At 42.4% G+C, this 17296-nt stretch overlaps 1 protein-coding gene across 1 annotated transcript in view; it reads right to left on the bottom strand.

The window, feature by feature from the left end:
* The window catches only part of LOC132427561 (dedicator of cytokinesis protein 5), a 110091-nt gene extending 93046 nt beyond the window's left edge, over nucleotides 1-17045 (bottom strand). The window contains exons 1-7 of the mRNA XM_060015190.1: nucleotides 16756-17045; nucleotides 15256-15413; nucleotides 13724-13805; nucleotides 10374-10503; nucleotides 7778-7850; nucleotides 3957-4099; nucleotides 1070-1195 (exon numbers count right to left, since the gene is read on the bottom strand). Of these exons, the coding sequence (XP_059871173.1) occupies nucleotides 1070-1195; nucleotides 3957-4099; nucleotides 7778-7850; nucleotides 10374-10503; nucleotides 13724-13805; nucleotides 15256-15413; nucleotides 16756-16890 (847 nt within the window). The 5' untranslated portion in view covers nucleotides 16891-17045. The remainder of the gene's footprint in view (nucleotides 1-1069; nucleotides 1196-3956; nucleotides 4100-7777; nucleotides 7851-10373; nucleotides 10504-13723; nucleotides 13806-15255; nucleotides 15414-16755) is intronic.
* Between the last annotated feature and the right edge of the window lie 251 nt (nucleotides 17046-17296).

Raw genomic sequence — 17296 nt, 5'->3', positions numbered from 1 at the left:
TTCTTCCTATCTATCAAATATACAACATACTTATATTTTAATAGTTATAACACATATATTTTATATAATACACATATGTAAGGTTCCTCGAGGGGATGATTTCCTTTTACCACTATAACAATCAAGAAAGTAAACGGGGGGCTTCCCCGGTGGCACAGTGGTTAGGAATCCACCTGCCAATGCAAGGGACACGGGTTCGATCCCTGGTCCTGGAAGAGCCCACATGCTGCGGAGCAACTGAGCCTGTGCGCCACAACTACTGAGCCTGCGCTCTAGAGCCCATGCTCTGCAGCAAGAGTAGCCACCACAATGAGAAGCCCGCGCACCGCAACGAAGAGTAGCCCCCGCCGGCAGCAACTAGAGAAAGCCCTCGCGCAGCAACGAAGACCCAACACAGCCAAAAATAAGTAAATAAAATAAATAAACTTATTTAAAAAAAAAAAAAGAAGGTAAACGGGTTAAATCAGTGAATTCACAAGAACACCTATGCAGATTATCAACAAGCAGTGGCAAAAAAAAGATGAAACTAAAGTAGGAAACTGCAGAATGTTTACATTCTTGTCACCACAAGTATGGGGAGAGCCGAGAACATAGTTGGAGCTTAAGCCACTGGAGGAGAAGGTCCAGCTGAGTCTGAGCTGAATGGGCACATTGCTGGGATTTCCTAGCAAGGAGCTCACGGTGCTGGTGATGTCATCACGAGAAGAGGTACGTGCAGATGAAGCAAACTATTCTCGGGACAGAGAACCTGTGCTATTTAGCGCGACTTAATGGATGGTCTAGGAAGTATTTCAGAGGGGCTTGTGCAGAACATAAAGAGAGAGCAAAGAGAAATTTCTGAGTACATTTAAAAGCATTCTCTTGGGCTTGCACACTGGGTAGTTTTCTAAGGTACTGCAACCCCGTCTCGATCTCCCACCGTCTCCATCTCCCACCGTCTCGATATCCCTGAATGCAAATAACGAAATCTTATGGATCCATGTTGCCTCAAGAGTCCCATTAGAAGGGATGGCTGCATGGAACAAAGTCCTAGAGGACGCAGAACAGGTGAATCAAGCAAAGTGTTTACCTGGAAGGATTATTTCAGGAAAGCCCATTTTCCGGGCGATTGCTGTGGATCTATCCACCAAGTGTGAAAAGTTTTTCTGAACCTGTGTGAGGTCCCCCGGCAGGAGCTTCAAGGACACCCAAAGTCCTTTAAAGAAAGAAAAGATAAACTTTTAGCTCTTTGTTATGATCCATATAATAAACACACACAAACGCTGAGAAAAATATATGTGTGGTATTGATACAAAAACACATTATTATAAAGATGTAAATTCTCCCCTAGTTAACTTAGAATTTTAATGATACTCCCAACAAAATCACAGTAAGGGGGCTTCCCTGGTGGCACAGTGGCTGAGGGTCTGCCTGCCGATGCAGGGGACATGGGTTCGTGCCCCGGTCTGGGAGGATACCACGTGCCGCGGAGCAGCTGGGCTCGTGAGCTGTGGCCACTGAGCCTGCGCGTCCGGAGCCTGTGCTCCACAACGGGAGAGGCCATAACAGTGAGAGGTCCGCATACCGCAAAAAAAAAAAAAAAAAAAAAAATCACAGTAAGATTTCTTTGAGAATTTGACAGAAATGTGAATGGATGTTTACTTTGGGGAAAAAAAAATAAAGATAGCCCCTCTCAGATATCAAAATACTGTAAAGTTATAGTAATGAGTGCTATTAGTAGTAGAAAAGATATATAAATCAACGGAAACAATGAAATCAAGTACTATTATATACAGCAATTAAACATACAGCAAAAGAGACATAACAAATCATGAAAAATGGAACAATTCTATAAACGTGCTGGGATAATTTTCTAGCTACTTAGAATCAATCTAACCTCTCAACGACACATTTTCACTAAAATAAATTCCTAATATAACAGAAAAGTGAACAGATAAAAAGACAGGAAATTAAAGGAAAAAATAAGTGTATCACTATCAAATCTCTGAGTATGAACCATTTTTCTAAGTAGAGAAACAAATGAAGAAATCACAAAAGCAGAAGAATTATCTATACAAACTGAAATTTTGATATACATAAAAAGTAAAAGGTATACTTCATAAACCATATACTACATATACCTATAAAAGGCATGGTGAAATACTTATAAGAAATTAGAAATTCATACTCATTAGAAGAAGACCATTCAGATCCTCACAAATAAACAGAACATGAATATACAATTCACAAAGAAGTACAAAAAGTTTATAAATATTTGGCAAACCAGAAATTGAAAAGTATGTGTCCTAAGTAAGACAAATTGTTATCTTCATTACACAAAGAGTTCACAAAAACTTTAGAAAGGAAGGAAAACTTTAGAAAACTCCTAAATATCAATACATATGAAGGCCAGACAGTTCACTGTCACGTAGTTTTTTAAAATGCTACGGTGGTCTACTTTTCACCTTTCAAACAGGTAAAGATTTTTAAACATCAGTCTGCAAAGTGGGCATATGGTAATTAGTGCCCACAGGAAGAAACTTATGGGAAGTATTCTGGAAATATGTACATCTCCAGGTTTAAGCTCATTCCTATCATTTGGCCCAGAAATCCTACTTCCGGGAATTTTCTTGGGGAGGCAGTCCTAAATATGGAAAAAGATTCATATATAAAGGTAGTCACAGCAGAGTTATTTAAATTTATAACGGTAGCAAAATAGAAAGCATTTAAGTGCTTACCTAGGAATTCCATGCTCAAAAAAAAAAAAAAAATATCCAAGCAATGGAATATTACACAGCCACAAAAAATATTTATGAAGAGCCTGAAAACATTTGAAAAGTGTATTGCTAAGAAGGAGGAGAAGGAATGGTCTTCTTTTTTTCAGTTTTGTTAAAAAAAATTGTACATACACAGCAATCTATTTAGTGTAAGGGTTTTCCACTTTAACAAATTATATCCTTAGGTTAGGAGTTCCAAAACAACAGAAATACATTTAGTTATTTATTTTCGGATTCTATGATTTCTCACATGTATTTACTACTCAGGATAACTGTGAACACATGGCAAATTAAATATCCTGAAAATGTTTCCTAATTGCTTCCACTTCAGAAGACGATTACCGGGTGGTAAAAAAAAAAAAAAAAAAATTGACTCAATCTTCAAAATTATCCCCAAATCATCATCATTTGAATTTCAGATTTTAAACTATTTTCCCTTATTATTTGAGTTAAAAATGCAGTTTCAATAAGCAGAACTCCTCTGGGTTAAAACTAAGTCAACAAAATGATATATGGAGGTACTAAAAACAACTAAAAATGTTGTGCTAGGTAGCCCATTATTTTATATTAATACTTATTCATTTGCATTACTTTGGTCTCCTTCCTCTCAATTTTAGGAAACGTATTGGGAGAAACATATTCAGAGAGTGGAACATAATTATCCTCAAAACTCTTTTTCTTAACTAATGAGAACCTACTGTATAGCACAAGGGACTGTACTCAATGCTCTGCGGTGACCTAAATGGGAAGGAAATCCAAAAAAGGGATCTATGTATACGTATAACTGATTCACTTTGCTATAGAGCAGAAACTAACACAACGTTGTGAAGCAACTATAAAAATTAATTTTTTTAGTTTTTAATTTCCAATAAAAATTAATTTTAAAAAAATTTTTAAAAAAAGCATTTTCTTTGTGCCTTGACCTGTGGAAACAACACGGGGATTACAGGTCAGACAAAAGTGAGGAAAGACTCATGGGATGAGAATCTGTTCTACAGAATTTACAAAATACAGCTGTGATCCAACTCTCTTAAGTCTTAACTGCCTTTAGACGGAAACTGAGGTGGGCAGTCCCCAGCAGGGTCTGTTTTATATCAGAGAAAGATAGTGAAAGGGCCAGAGTCCAAGGACTCAGCTCTGAGCACCACCCCTCCACCCCTGCCAGAGTCCCCTCCCAGCTCAGTACATAGGGCTGTGTACCTTGTCCTTTGTGATTCACTTCCTTGGCTGCTATCACTTTATTCAAGACTGAAGTGAGTGGCTCATTCTCCCCAATCACATGGGATGTTATCAGGGGCGACATGATTAGCTGCCTCTGCCGGATATAGGTTTCCATGGCAATTCTGGGGAAGTCAGAAATGATTGGTAAGGAAAAAAGAGTAAGTCTCTGCAGCACAGCCTCAGATAGTCATGGGTCCCATGCGCGTCAGTTGGAAATATAAACAGTAGAGGAACCTAACTACAGGATACTTTCCATCTTTATTTTCCCACCGGGGGGCCTATCTTAGACACTGAATTCATCTTGAAATGACTTGGGGGAGTGAGGGGAAAAATAAACCCCAAGAACAAACAAAACCGACGGTCAAATGTTAACAACTAAACCCAGGGGCGATGCTTGATGCACTTTAAAAGGTGGGAGAGGCTGCGGGAATGGAATGGTAGGTGGACGGAGGAAGGGGCAGGAAGACCCAGCCTCCAGGTCCTGGCTCTACTTGCCAAGTGAGCTCTGCTAGAGTCCCCCCTCTGGGCCTCAGTTTCCTCATCTGTAAGGAAATGGGCCAGGATCACATGCCTGGAAGGCCCACATGTAGTGACAAGACTCAATGTACAAGAGCGGTATGTACACAGCGGCTTCGGGATGGTGTTCGTAGAACCCCACGTGATGAAGAACTATGTTTAGGGTTGCAATGGCACAGCCACCAGCAAACAAGAGCCACTTTAAAGATCACATCAGGCTGAGGCTCGTACAGGGGGATCAAAGAGCCAAACACAGCCCCCATTCTATGGAAAGCACAAGCGCTATCAATAACTACATATCAACCGGGCGCGGGACAACGGCAGCCAGTCTTCTCTGCTGTGGTTTCCTTCTCTTGCCCACGACACACAGGCCAGCTTTCTCTGCAGGGTTCAGACCTGTACCCTGACAATAGGGGGGAAGCATTCTGCAATATGTTCCTGAAAAGTGGGATTGCGACAGTCTGAGTTGTTTTCAAATGACTCCCTCTTAGACTAGCAGGATACACGCATAAAACTCTCCCAATATAATACAAAGCTTTCGAGGTAAGTTACGAAAGCATTTGCCATGAATCTTAGGAGTTCAATGCCAGAGGCTGTGATGTGCATCGTGAAAGCTGCACAGTGGCTGTTGGCCACACAGTGAGTGGTAATCAAATTAGGGCTGGGCTCCTTGGAGACTCAAAGCTTGTGTTATTATACGGTGGAGACAGTCTGAAAGCTCACTGTTTCAGCACGGCTGCTTAGGTAAGAGCTGGTTCAGAAAGTAAGCGGGGAGGCACATAACCAAAGAAGAAACCCACCTCAGAAATTGAGACAGATACAGAGACACACATTTGAGATAACTCACATCCATAATGTGGTTCCTATTTTATATACATTTATAAAATTATTTGTATGGAGTAGAATAAATTTCATATCCATGAATGCTGCCCCGATAATTCATATATATTGAAACATATATAATATTATATATATTATTATATTTCATATAACTCCCACATCCATGAATGCTGCTCCTAGTACACATGTACATATAAAATATACATATATTATACATATATACATAGGACATAATTATAATATATGTATATATAATAGAAACAACATTCATGGATATGAAAATTATTTCTATTTATCACAAGTATATTTATATTTTATGTATTTATATATTCACATTTATGCTATGTATTTTATTTAATATTTATTATATTTACATAAGATATTGTAATATAGTTGGTTTAATATATGAAATAATTTAATTGAATGCATTAATATAAAATTATATATTTTAATATATTATACGCATTAATTTAATATATCGCACTTATTTAACATACTTAAATATACGTATTTACACTGGGAGCAGCATTCGTGAATTTGAAAGTTGTGTCATAATTCACACTAGCACTAAGCTACATAAAATATTTACCTCACCATATTCTTGGAGGGTCAGTGTATAGGTGGTAGGATGCTACATAAGTACATATTTTAAAAATTATTAATAGCAGCTTCTGGATGAGAAGGGAAGTACTACTTAGCACAAACTATTTATACTATTATGTTTAGAAACTTATCCAAAAGTGCTGGACTTTAAAATGAAAGATAAGGATTTTTAGATTTTAAATTAAATTACATATAATACCTATTTATTGTAGAAAGAATAGTAAGCAGTTAAACTAAAAGGGGGCAAAATCACCTAGAGTTACACCAACAGAAATAATCACTGTTAATTATGGAGTATATTCTTTGAAATTTCTAAATTTTAAGGTTTTTAATGCATTGTAACAATTTATATTCTTATAAGTAGTCTTTATACCCACTGAACGCTGGATATCATATATTTTTAAAACTTCGTCAACCCCAAAACTAAACCTCATTGTTTCATTTGCCTTTCATTGATTCTCAATGAATTTATAGGCCATTTCTTTGCATGTGTATGTTTCCTTCTGACTTCCTTATGAACTTGTATTAATTCCTTATAATTTAGAAATATTTATTCTTTTTCATAGACATTGCAAAGATTTTATTAAATTTTTTCTATGTATAAGTTGTCTAAAATTTCTGTGTGGCGAAACCTATCAATTTTTCTTCTTTAGGCAAATCTTTGGTGTCTGACTCAGAAAGGCCTCCCACACATCACATCGTATAAAACTTTTGTTTTCCTATAGTACTTTAAGATTTTTGGCTCTTACACTTACATATGTTACCATCTGGAATTTACAGTGGTATAAGGTGGGAGATGAGGATCTAACTTATGTTTCTTAAATGGTTAGCTAATTTTCTCAAACACTGTCTTTTGCAGAGTTTATCTTTCTCCACTGATTTTAAATTATTTTAAAATAATTAAAATATATATATAACCGTATTACTTATTACTAATAAAATCACGTATTAACTCAAATATCCTTGGGCTGGTTTCTGGAATTCTCGGTTTGTCATATTGATCTGTTGTGGTGGCCGAGACAATCAATTCTTCTCACTGACACGACTGCCCTGTTAGGAGTCAGATCCAGTAACGTCCCAGCCACCTGTGCGAGGTCAGTGGCGCATGCTTGCTGGAGTACGAGCCAGTCATGATGTTCACACGTACGCTCCTTCAGCGTTACGGGGATAGAGAGTAGCTCTCCAACGTCCCCCAGTGGCCCACCCGGGGCTCCAGCTCCTGAGACTCAGTATGGGGAGCTGAGTGCAGCTCTGCGGGGAAACCTTCCACGCACTCCCAGGCTGGCTTCCCTCCGCTTGCAGGAAAACAAGGATTAGTCTACCCTTCACTCTCGCATCTCCTAAACCTTTGTTACTCAAAGTGTGATCCCCAGACCTGCAGTAGCAGCATCACCTAAAAGCTTGTCAGATGCAGACTCCAGACCCACCAGGTCGTGTTTTGCATTCTAACAAGATCCCAGGTGATTCAGGTGCAGGTTACAGTCTGAGAAGCCCTGTGCTATTCTACTCGATTCCTCGTCCTCTGTGATACCTGTTCCATAGGACAAAGTACAGATAAACGTTGGCATTTCTGGCATTTAAGTGGCACCATAATCTGGTAGGTTTGCCCCTTATGTTCCTTTGGTCATTTCTGTAGAATCAGGAAAGTTCAGTTACCCTCTTAATGGAGTGCCACATGAAGACTTTGAATAGTCTTCTGTCAGCTCCGCTCTGACAATCTTCCCGCTTAAGAGCTTTTCCTTTTCTAACTGGGCAAAAGGTTCCTAGCACCTGGTTCTAACACACCATCCAAAGGTCTAATCCAGGTCTCAAGTCACCTGGGATAATGCCACAGTACTTACTGCTGAAAGGGAATAAAATGTTGCTTTTCTTCATCATCCACCTTCCCATGTATGATATCGGTAATATCCATCACTAGGAAAAAGACAAAGCTGAATTAAAGAAACCAACTGCTTCAGGCCTCAGCGAGGAACTATGGAAAATTACAGTATCAGCAAACATAGAACCCTGGAGGAAGAAAGAGAGCGAGAGCGAGCAGGGACGTTGCTTTTATTTCTTTGCCAATGATGACTCCCGGTGTCCCCAGCCTAGCAGAAGATCAATTCATCAGGGGCTCAGGCAGGGGCTTGGGTATTCTTGGATCAACCCTGCAGACAACCTCCTTTAAAACATTCTACTAGACCAAGTTGGTGAATTCTTGAGTACGTGACACCGACCCTTTTTAGTAAGCCTGCATTCCAAGACCCAGAGAACACTCTTTTTTTTTTTGGCAGGAGTGTCCGTAGAATAAAGACCTGGGAGAGGAACTCAAGACTTGCAGTGGGCCACCGTCCCTCTGATTTGACATTTTCTCACCTGGTTTCCACATAAATGAAGGGCAGCCAGGGCACGAACAGCACAGACTAGAAGACCATATAGTGACTTGGTCTTTGATGCCTGGTAAGAGCTATTAAGGAAGCGCTGTTGTAACCCTACTGCATGGATTATCTTATTTATACAAATATTAATATTAGCCCTACTTTAAGAGATGAGGAGACTGACTACAGAAAAGGTAGGTAATTTTCCCTAGGTCAGAAGTTTAAGTGGTAAAGCCAGGGTATGAACCCAGTGATTACAGGGCCAAACCATTTAACCTAACTATGCCTGCTGCCTAGAGAACTAATAAGTGGGCCGTTCACTCTACAGCTGCTGAGGTTAGGCAGGGGCCATGGCAAGAAGCCACTCCTCGGTTAACAAATTACAATCTAGCCATAAAACACACACCAACGATCCACACCACAGGTAATCCGTTTGGCGATTAAAAGAAAGACTGAGATATGAGACAATAATCATTAGAAAAACGAAAGACAAGGGAGGAAATGCTTTCTCAAATCAACCCGAACATATAGTGCATAAGGCTTGGGAATGAATAAAGGTAGTGAAAGAAAGCTGTAGAAAGCAGGGCATGACATCAACTTGCTATCAGCCCTTAACAGACCCCTGAAAACATTGCATGCGTGCACCTGCGCGCGCGCGCACTGGAGAATTTGTATTTGAACCCCCAAATAGGCAGTTCATTTGTGAATGACATCATCTAGTTACTCCTAACTTCTGGGGCTTGGCATCAAGGCTCAAAGTAAATGAATCTCCACGCCCTGAATGAACATACACACACCCTGAAAGGGAAGAGCAAATAAAAGCCTCGAGCTTGACGTTTGAATCTCTATGGACCAGTTTGAAAGACAACGACCTTGAATATTCCTGAAATCTTTTATGAAAGAATAGACGGCCCTACAGATGGCTAAGCAGTCCTGGGCCAGGGTTCCTTGCCTTTTCTGGGCTTTTATTTCAATTCACTATCAGGAAGTAGTGCTGTCCCCTCTAGACAGAGCCTGGCCAACCTTGAGAGCAGGTGCAGTGCAAGGCCGTTCAAGGGATGCACGAGGCACACAGCCTCCTGGGGTACAAAGGCTGCCTCACCAGCCACGTAACCCACAGGTCAACCCTGAAAACGTGCAGTTTCTGGGCCCTCGTTCCAGGGGCAGAATTGATGGCTTTCAAAACTACTTAGGGACCAAAGTGTCGGTGTAATACCAAAAATATATTTCCTCCATTTAACAAACTACAGAGGAAAATGGAGGGCCTCCTGGAAGGTTATGGAGTTTGATTTAAGCCAAGGACGCTCTTTGAAAGCAATGTTGCCTTGGAAGAGCCAATTTCCTAGACATACAAACCACTTTCCCAGGAGAATTTTATTCAATTAAAATCAATACGCAGCCGCAGTCAGGGAAAATTACAACAGTCACACGGAGGCTTTACTGAGAGGGCCCTGCTGTGTACAAGACACAGTGCTGGGCAGTGAGGGAGAAACAAAGGAGGGGCATCTAGGTGAGGACACAGAACCCACAAAAAGCTACCTGGCAGTTTCAGGCAGTAAACGCGGTGTGCCTGATACTAGCCCTAACAACCAAATTCATCTTGCACTGTCTCTGAGTCTCCTCTCTCCTTCCTCCCTCTTCTCTGTATTTCTTTTAATTTTCTCTTTATTGTGGAAAAATATACCTAACATGAAATTTGCCATTTTGAACATTTTTAAATGTACCGCTCAAGGTCGCATTAAAAACATTCACATTGGACTTCCCTGGCGACGCAGTGGTTGAGAATCCGCCTGCCAGTGCAGGGGACACAGGCTGCTTAAGGCTGAATGACATCCCACTGTATGGAAAGACCATTTTGCCTATCCATTCATCCGTCAACAGACAGCTGGGCTGCTTTGGCTATTGTGAACAACGCTGTGGTAAACGTGAGTGTGACAATATCTCTTTGAGACCCTGCTTTTAATTCGTTTGGGGATACAGAAGTGAGATGGCTGGATCCTAATCTAATTTTTTGAGGCCCCACCATACTGTTTTCCCAGTGGCCATACCATCTTACATCCATCTCGGGTCCTTTCTGTACCTGCTACTCCAAAGGGTCTTCGGAGCCCACATGTGTGCTTTTTGCCCTCCTTCAGCTCCATGTGGCCAACCCGGACAATTTGGCACACGAGGCTGATGCGGGGTCGGATGAGGTCTGTGCTGCTGAGGTCCTACAGGGGCAGAGAGAACAGAAAAGGATGTCACCCTACATCACCCTGTCACATTCATTTCTCTTTTCTTTTCACTCTACAATAAAACACCGTTCAGAGCATACTTCCTAATGCTGAAATATCAGAAGGACTCCTCTCTTCCCCCTATCCACCCAAGAAGTATCATAGCATCAGAGAAAAATGACTGTATTCAAAAAAAGAATTTTTAAAAATTCCCCAGCTCCTACTTCAAATTTATAAATCAGATTGGATTCAATCTCAAGTCTCCAGTTTACGCAGGGTGTGTAAAAATGGGGTCCCTTGTCATTGTTACTTTAGATCCTGGCCAGGGCATATCTGAGCACCAGACGCGTTTCAGTGTCAAACGGAATTAAAACTTACAAGACATTGACATTTACTGGGGATCTACACATGCTGGTGATATTTCATCTCACCTTCCAAACAATCCTGTGAGGCAACTATAACACAGAAGTTTACATGCATTGCTATCTGTAATTATTCATCTGTTTTATGAGAGATAACCATCGAGAGCTTCTGGGTGTGTGTTGACTAATGAGAAATGTGTCGATGAAATCTCTCTGTCTTTTTGGGGCTCATGCTCTATGCTTGTTTGTATTCCTAAGGATGGGTGAGTAAACCCACAAAAGAGCTCACCTATCTCATTTGCTTTAATATCAGAAATGATTTAACTGCATCTCAAATTCTTTTCATGAAACGGCTATCCAAGGCCTCTTTACTGAATCAAGAATTACTTTTTAAACAATCGATCCATATCTATCCCCTATAATCAAATTAACTCAGGTCTCCAAGATAGGAGTATATACCGATGACGATATTCACCTTGAATTTCTACTCTAGGTTTTGTGAAGTTTCTATTAATAGAAAGATAAAGACTTTAAGTGACTGGTTACATAAACTGGGGCACACTGATATTATTTAATAATATACAGTCATGTATAAATGAAGTTTCTGTAGAATATTCAATGACCAAAGAATCGGTCACCACATTTTATTTCATTGAAAAAGTTGGACATGAAATTTGCATATAGGAGGGGCCTAATTGGTGGGGGGAGGAGAGGAGGGGGTGAATTGCAGCTATTCTGAAACGGTATTGATTAGAAGATGGACCAATGATTCAACAACACCTTTTTAATGTGTTGTTGTTTTTTTTTAAATAATGTACGCATTGACTGATAAACGCCTTTTAATTTCAGGGAAAAAAACCCTCACGTATCTCAGAACTGAGGAAATACTCTGCGTGTTGGGGAGAGGTTTGGGGAAGAGTTCTAAGCCCTTTTTTGTCGATGTTTACTAGGTGATGAAGATGTGGATGGGTCAGTGCAGGGATAGTAATACACCACTTTCGTCATAGGGGTAGGAGGTTAATAGATGGAATGAACAATAATAAGCAGAAATGAAGGCAGGCAGGCAGGAAGGAAGAAAGGCAGGAAGGCAGGCAGGAAGTAAGGCAGGAAGGAAGGCAGGAAGGAAGGAAGGCAGGAAGGAAGGAAGGCAGGACGGAAGGCAGGAAGGCAGGAAGGAAAGCAGGAAGGCAGGAAGGAAGGAAGGAAGGAAGGAAGGCAGGAAGGCAGGAAGGAAGGAAGGCAAAAAGGAAGGAAGGCAGGAAGGAAGGCAGGCAGGAAGGAAGGCAGGACGGAAGGCAGGAAGGCAGGCAGGAAGGAAGGAAGGCAGGCAGGAAGGAAGGAATGCAGGAAGGAAGGAAGGAAGGCAGGAAGGAAGGCAGGCAGGAAGGAAGGAAGGAAGGCAGGAAGGAAGGCAGGCAGGAAGGCAGGAAGGAAGGAAGGAAGGCAGGAAGGAAGGCATGAAGGAAGGCAGGAAGGCAGGCAGGAAGGCAGGAAGGCAGGAAGAAAGGAAGGCAGGAAGGAAGGCAGGAAGGAAGGAATGCAGGAAGGCAGGAAGGCAGGAAGAAAGGAAGGCAGGAAGGAAGGCAGGAAGGAAGGAAGGAAGGCAGGAAGGCAGGCAGGAAGGAAGGCAGGAAGGAAGGAAGGCAGGAAGGAAGGCAGGCAGACAGGAAGGCAGGAAGGAAGGAAGGCAGGCAGGCAGGAAGGCAGGAAGAAAGGAAGGCAGGAAGGAAGGCAGGAAGGAAGGAAGGAAGGCAGGAAGGCAGGCAGGAAGGAAGGCAGGAAGGAAGGAAGGCAGGAAGGAAGGCAGGCAGACAGGAAGGCAGGAAGGAAGGAAGGCAGGCAGGCAGGAAGGAAGGAAGGCAGGAAGGCAGGAAGGCAGGAAGGCAGGCAGGAAGGCAGGAAGGCAGGAAGGAATGAAAGAAGGAAGGCAGGAATGAAGGAAGGAAGGCAGGAAGGAAGGAAGCAGGGACCAATGCGCCTTCCTATCACTTCCTTTGGTGCTTTACCTTCGACTCTGTTTTCCTGACTGTAAGAGTGGTAAGAGAAAAAGCAGACAAAATATGGGTGTGGCTTAAGGGTAAAAGGGAGAAAAGGAAGCCAGTATCTCTTTTAGGCTTAATGGGAGCTGGAAAACCTGCCCACCAAGGCTGCTCAGAGCAGGTGGCAGCAGCTCCAGGGCATTTCAAGCACTGATGTCCAAAAAAGGGGAGAGAATCCCAAGGAAGTTCCTAGCCCACGAAAAGGAGAGTCACCAGGCCCCAGGCTCTAGCCCAGGACATTCCTGGCTCTCGATCCATTTACAGCAGCACCTCCTGCCTCGGCGAAGTGGAGACAGAGAGGGAAAAGTCCATTAACATAGAAGCCAACACAAAAGTCTAGTCCGGTCTTTGCCCCAACTGTAACGTGGCTCTGGAAGGTCCCCCCCTTTATCTGCACAGCTCACCCCCTCATCAACTGGAAGTTCTTGCTGAAAGGTCTGCCCTCACTCACTGTTTAAGACAGCAACCCTCCCCCAGCCCAGAAACTCCCAATCCCCCCAAGGCACTCACGACCTCTAACATTCTATACACATCCTCATCTATCTGATTACTGTTTATTACTGACTTCCCCATTAGGACAGAAAGCTCCTTGAGAACCAGGACGTTATCGGATGTGTTCACTGATGTATCTCAAGTGCCTGGCCTCTGACAGGTGCTCAATAAATATATGGTGAATAAATGAGTGGGTCAGTCCTGCTAGAGAGATCATGCTGATTGTTATTTTCATGTGTCCGTTTTTAAATGTTCCATATACCTGTCACGTGCACCTGTGAAGATCGCAAACAAAGGAAAGGGTTAAACATAGGTAGGACTTACAGTAAAGACCGCTTGAAGGTTATTAAGCTTCTCGATCTCCTTGGGCATTCCATTGCTGCCCCAACGAATTAGGTAGTTTTCACTGATGAAGAGGAAAAAAAAAAATCTCAATGAGCACCTAAATGGGGAGGAAGCTGCTCTCTGTATAGACTTAATAGGGTCGAAAGGTGGCCCAGAAGAGCCCAGTAAAGTTCACCAGGCGGGTCTGAGACCACACCAATGATCGGCCTCTGGTCTCCTGGCTGTAGCCTGGCTCTCTGAGGTACACCCAGTACGGCCCCATGACAAGCACTGCTCAAGACGGGCACAGACACAGTAGATTCTACCAGATTCTATCTGGGGTCTATGTTCCATCTCAAATTCTTTGTATGAAAGTTTCAGTTCTGCTGAGTCAGGAATATAATAAGAATCATTCCAAGTCCATCCCCGGGAATCCACAGCACCACACTGCAATAAGCTTTCTTTTTTAGATACAAACAATTTGGGGGCTTCCCTGGTGGCGCAGTGGTTAAGAATCCGCCTGCCAATGCAGGGGACACGGGTTCGAGCACTGATCCAGGAAGATCCCACATGCCGCGGAGCAACTAAGCCAGTGTGCCACAGCTACTGAGCCTCCGCTCTAGCGCCCGCGAGCCACGACTACTGAGCCCGCGAGCCACAACTAATGAAGCCCATGTGAAGCCACCGCAATGAGAAGCCCGCACACCGCAACAAAGAGTAGCTCCCACTCGCCACAACTAGAGAAAACCCGTGCACAGCAACGAAGACCCAACGCAGCCAAAAATTAATTATTTTAAAAACTTATTTTAAAAACTAATAAATAATTTGTCAGTAATTACTTTTAGCCATCTTCTCAAGAATAAGCCTGTTTTCTTAGCTGCTCAGCGGCAGCATGACTGTAGGGTTGAACAAAGCTAAAGTCTTTAATTTATAGCAGTATTGGGTTCACAGCAAAGTTGAGCCAAAGGTACAGATTTCCCCTAGGCCCCCCTCCATGCCCAGCCCCCACCCCTTTATCAACTACCCCCCGCAGAATGGTACAATCATTGTTATAACCATTGAACCTACACTGAGAGGTCATTATTACCCCGAGTCTACAGTTTACATTAGGGGTCACTCTTAGTGTTGGACATTCTCTGGGTTTGGAAAAATGTGTCATGACACACAGTCACCATGACAGTATCACAGAGGATAGTTTCACTGCTCTAAAATTCTCAGTGCTCTGCCGAGTCATCCCTCCCTCACCCCTCTCTTATGCTCCTTTGAATTCTCTGTTCCTGTCACCATGTTCGGATGAGTTTTCTGTGATTTCTAAGACCCAGGGAGTACACAAACTGTTACTACTGCACTGTTTCAGCAGCTATTCAGAATGGCTTAGCGACCCAAAGGGTTTTATTTTCCACTGCCTAGAAATCCTCCCCCTCTTCTCCGTCTTCCCCTCTCAAACCCAGTAAAGAAATCCTCAGGGAGGAGATAGGTGAAGGCTGGGTATTTTTGCAAGGTTGATGGAAGATGACCTGGGTCTCTACTACCTGATGAACGTGGACTGGTCCGGGTCGTAGAGGGCCATGAACAACTCTGCGTCTTCCCCAATGTTGCAGACAAAGTTCTTGAAGTTCACATAGAGGCCGTAGGTATGCACGGCACTGAAGATGGACTGGCCCCGCAAGTCCAGATTCTGCAGGATTGACTGAACACAGAGGACAAGATAGAAAAGCATCTTGGTTTCAGCAAGTGGGAAACGCTAGCAAAGACTCTGGCCTGCAAACGGGAGCCAAATATAATGACCACCCGAGAGAAGCACTTACTGAGAAGAAAGTGTGTGTAAGTGGAGAAGTGATCAAGTGAGAAAAATAGAACCATTATTATTTAGATGATCAAGGCGGTCCTGTGAAGCGCCTTGAACCCAAGTAATTCAATAAATGCTGTCTAAAGAGCATATTATCTAAAGTTTATGATAACTCAGGGTTTTAGTAGCTTTAAGAAGTTCTCATCTCTCACGACAATTTCTGGGTAAACCTCAAAAGTATAAACATCACGATTCATTATCCTTCTTTTGGGGAACAACTCTCACTGCAAATAAGAGATTCCACTGGACAGGTCCACCTTCAGGCATGATTAGCCATTAGATCCAGAAACACAATGAAATGTTATTACAACTGTGCTGAAGAAATAAAACCTACAAACTAAACGAAATAAAGAGAAACCTCTACTCATTAGAACAGAAAGACTGGAAGAATATATACCTCAACATCAGTATGTTTGGGCAGTCATAATATAGGTGACTTTTTTCTTTTTCTCTTTTTCTATACCTTTTGATTCTTTATTTATTGTCCAATTATTATTTTTAAAATCTTTCAAACACTTTATTTGTAAATACTATTTTATTTATTTTGGAAATCATGATCTATGTACTAAATACACAAGTTTACAGAGTAAAGAGGCTTTTCTCCCACCCAGTTCTCCTTCTCAGAGTCATCCATTAATTGTCAGTTTCTTGTCTATCACCACAGAGTTAGTCTGCACATAGGCAAGCACAGATGTATGTATATTCTTTTTTGAAACACAAATAATAGTCTTTTATACACACGGTTCTGCATCTTGCTCTTTTCTGCTTAATACATTATCTTTGCAATCTTCCCAGGTCAGAATATACAAAACTGCCTTGTTCTTTTTGTAACATTTTGCTTCTAAAACGAGGAAATGAATGATTTTCTAAACAACATTTCCACCTCTGTTGTCTTAACTCCTTTTCCTTCATTAAAAACAAAAGCAAAGGGCTTCCCTGGCGGCGCAGTGGTTGAGAGTCCGCCTGCCGATGCAGGGGACACGGGTTCGTGCCCCAGTCCGGGAAGATCCCACATGCCACAGAACGGCTGGGCCCGTGGGCCATGGCCGCTGAGCCTGTGCGTCCGGAGCCTGTGCTCCACAACGGGAGAGGCCATAACAGTGAGAGGCCCACGTACCGCAAAAAAAAAAAAAGCAAAAATGGAACCTCTGGGGCCAAAGTCTGCACATCTGAGGAAGCTCACCTTCTCTTCTTGAATCTTTTCCTCAATCCTCTTCGAGGCCACTTCATGGGCCTTGAAGAGGGCGATGGTGCTGGTTTCATCGGGGTCCAAGATGTTCCCGTTGTCGTCCCGCACGACCAGATCCAACCCCAACATTCTAGGAAGAAAGAAATGGTCAGTTGGTTCTCCTCGTCAGGAGCAGACCCTTTCCTGAAGAGTCTTCACGGAAGAACCCAGAGGATTCAGCTGAAAGGCTGGGTGCCAGACAAGTCAAGATAAGAAGAGTTCACTAGCTTTTCTCCTTTCAATTTTTGCTTCCTTTCCATACAACAACAATGCTAAAAAACTTATGCAAATGTTACCCAAACTCATATAATATGCAAAGTAATTTGGTCTGCAGAACCTCAACAGGAAAGGCAAAACTGGCGCTAATTCTAACCAAAGTCGTCTGACCAATGTTTCTTTCCCCTAATCATCTGTAGTTTGTTATAGGAACTATGAAAGACGAATGCTCAGATACTGGGGAACTTACCCTGATTTCCTTAAAAGCACAGGCCTGGGG

This window comes from Delphinus delphis, chromosome 6, assembly GCF_949987515.2.
Source record: "Delphinus delphis chromosome 6, mDelDel1.2, whole genome shotgun sequence".
In the NCBI taxonomy this organism is placed as follows: Eukaryota; Metazoa; Chordata; class Mammalia; order Artiodactyla; family Delphinidae; genus Delphinus; species Delphinus delphis.
The sequence above is the reverse complement of the archived record's forward strand: the minus strand, read 5'-3'. Positions and strand labels throughout refer to the sequence as shown.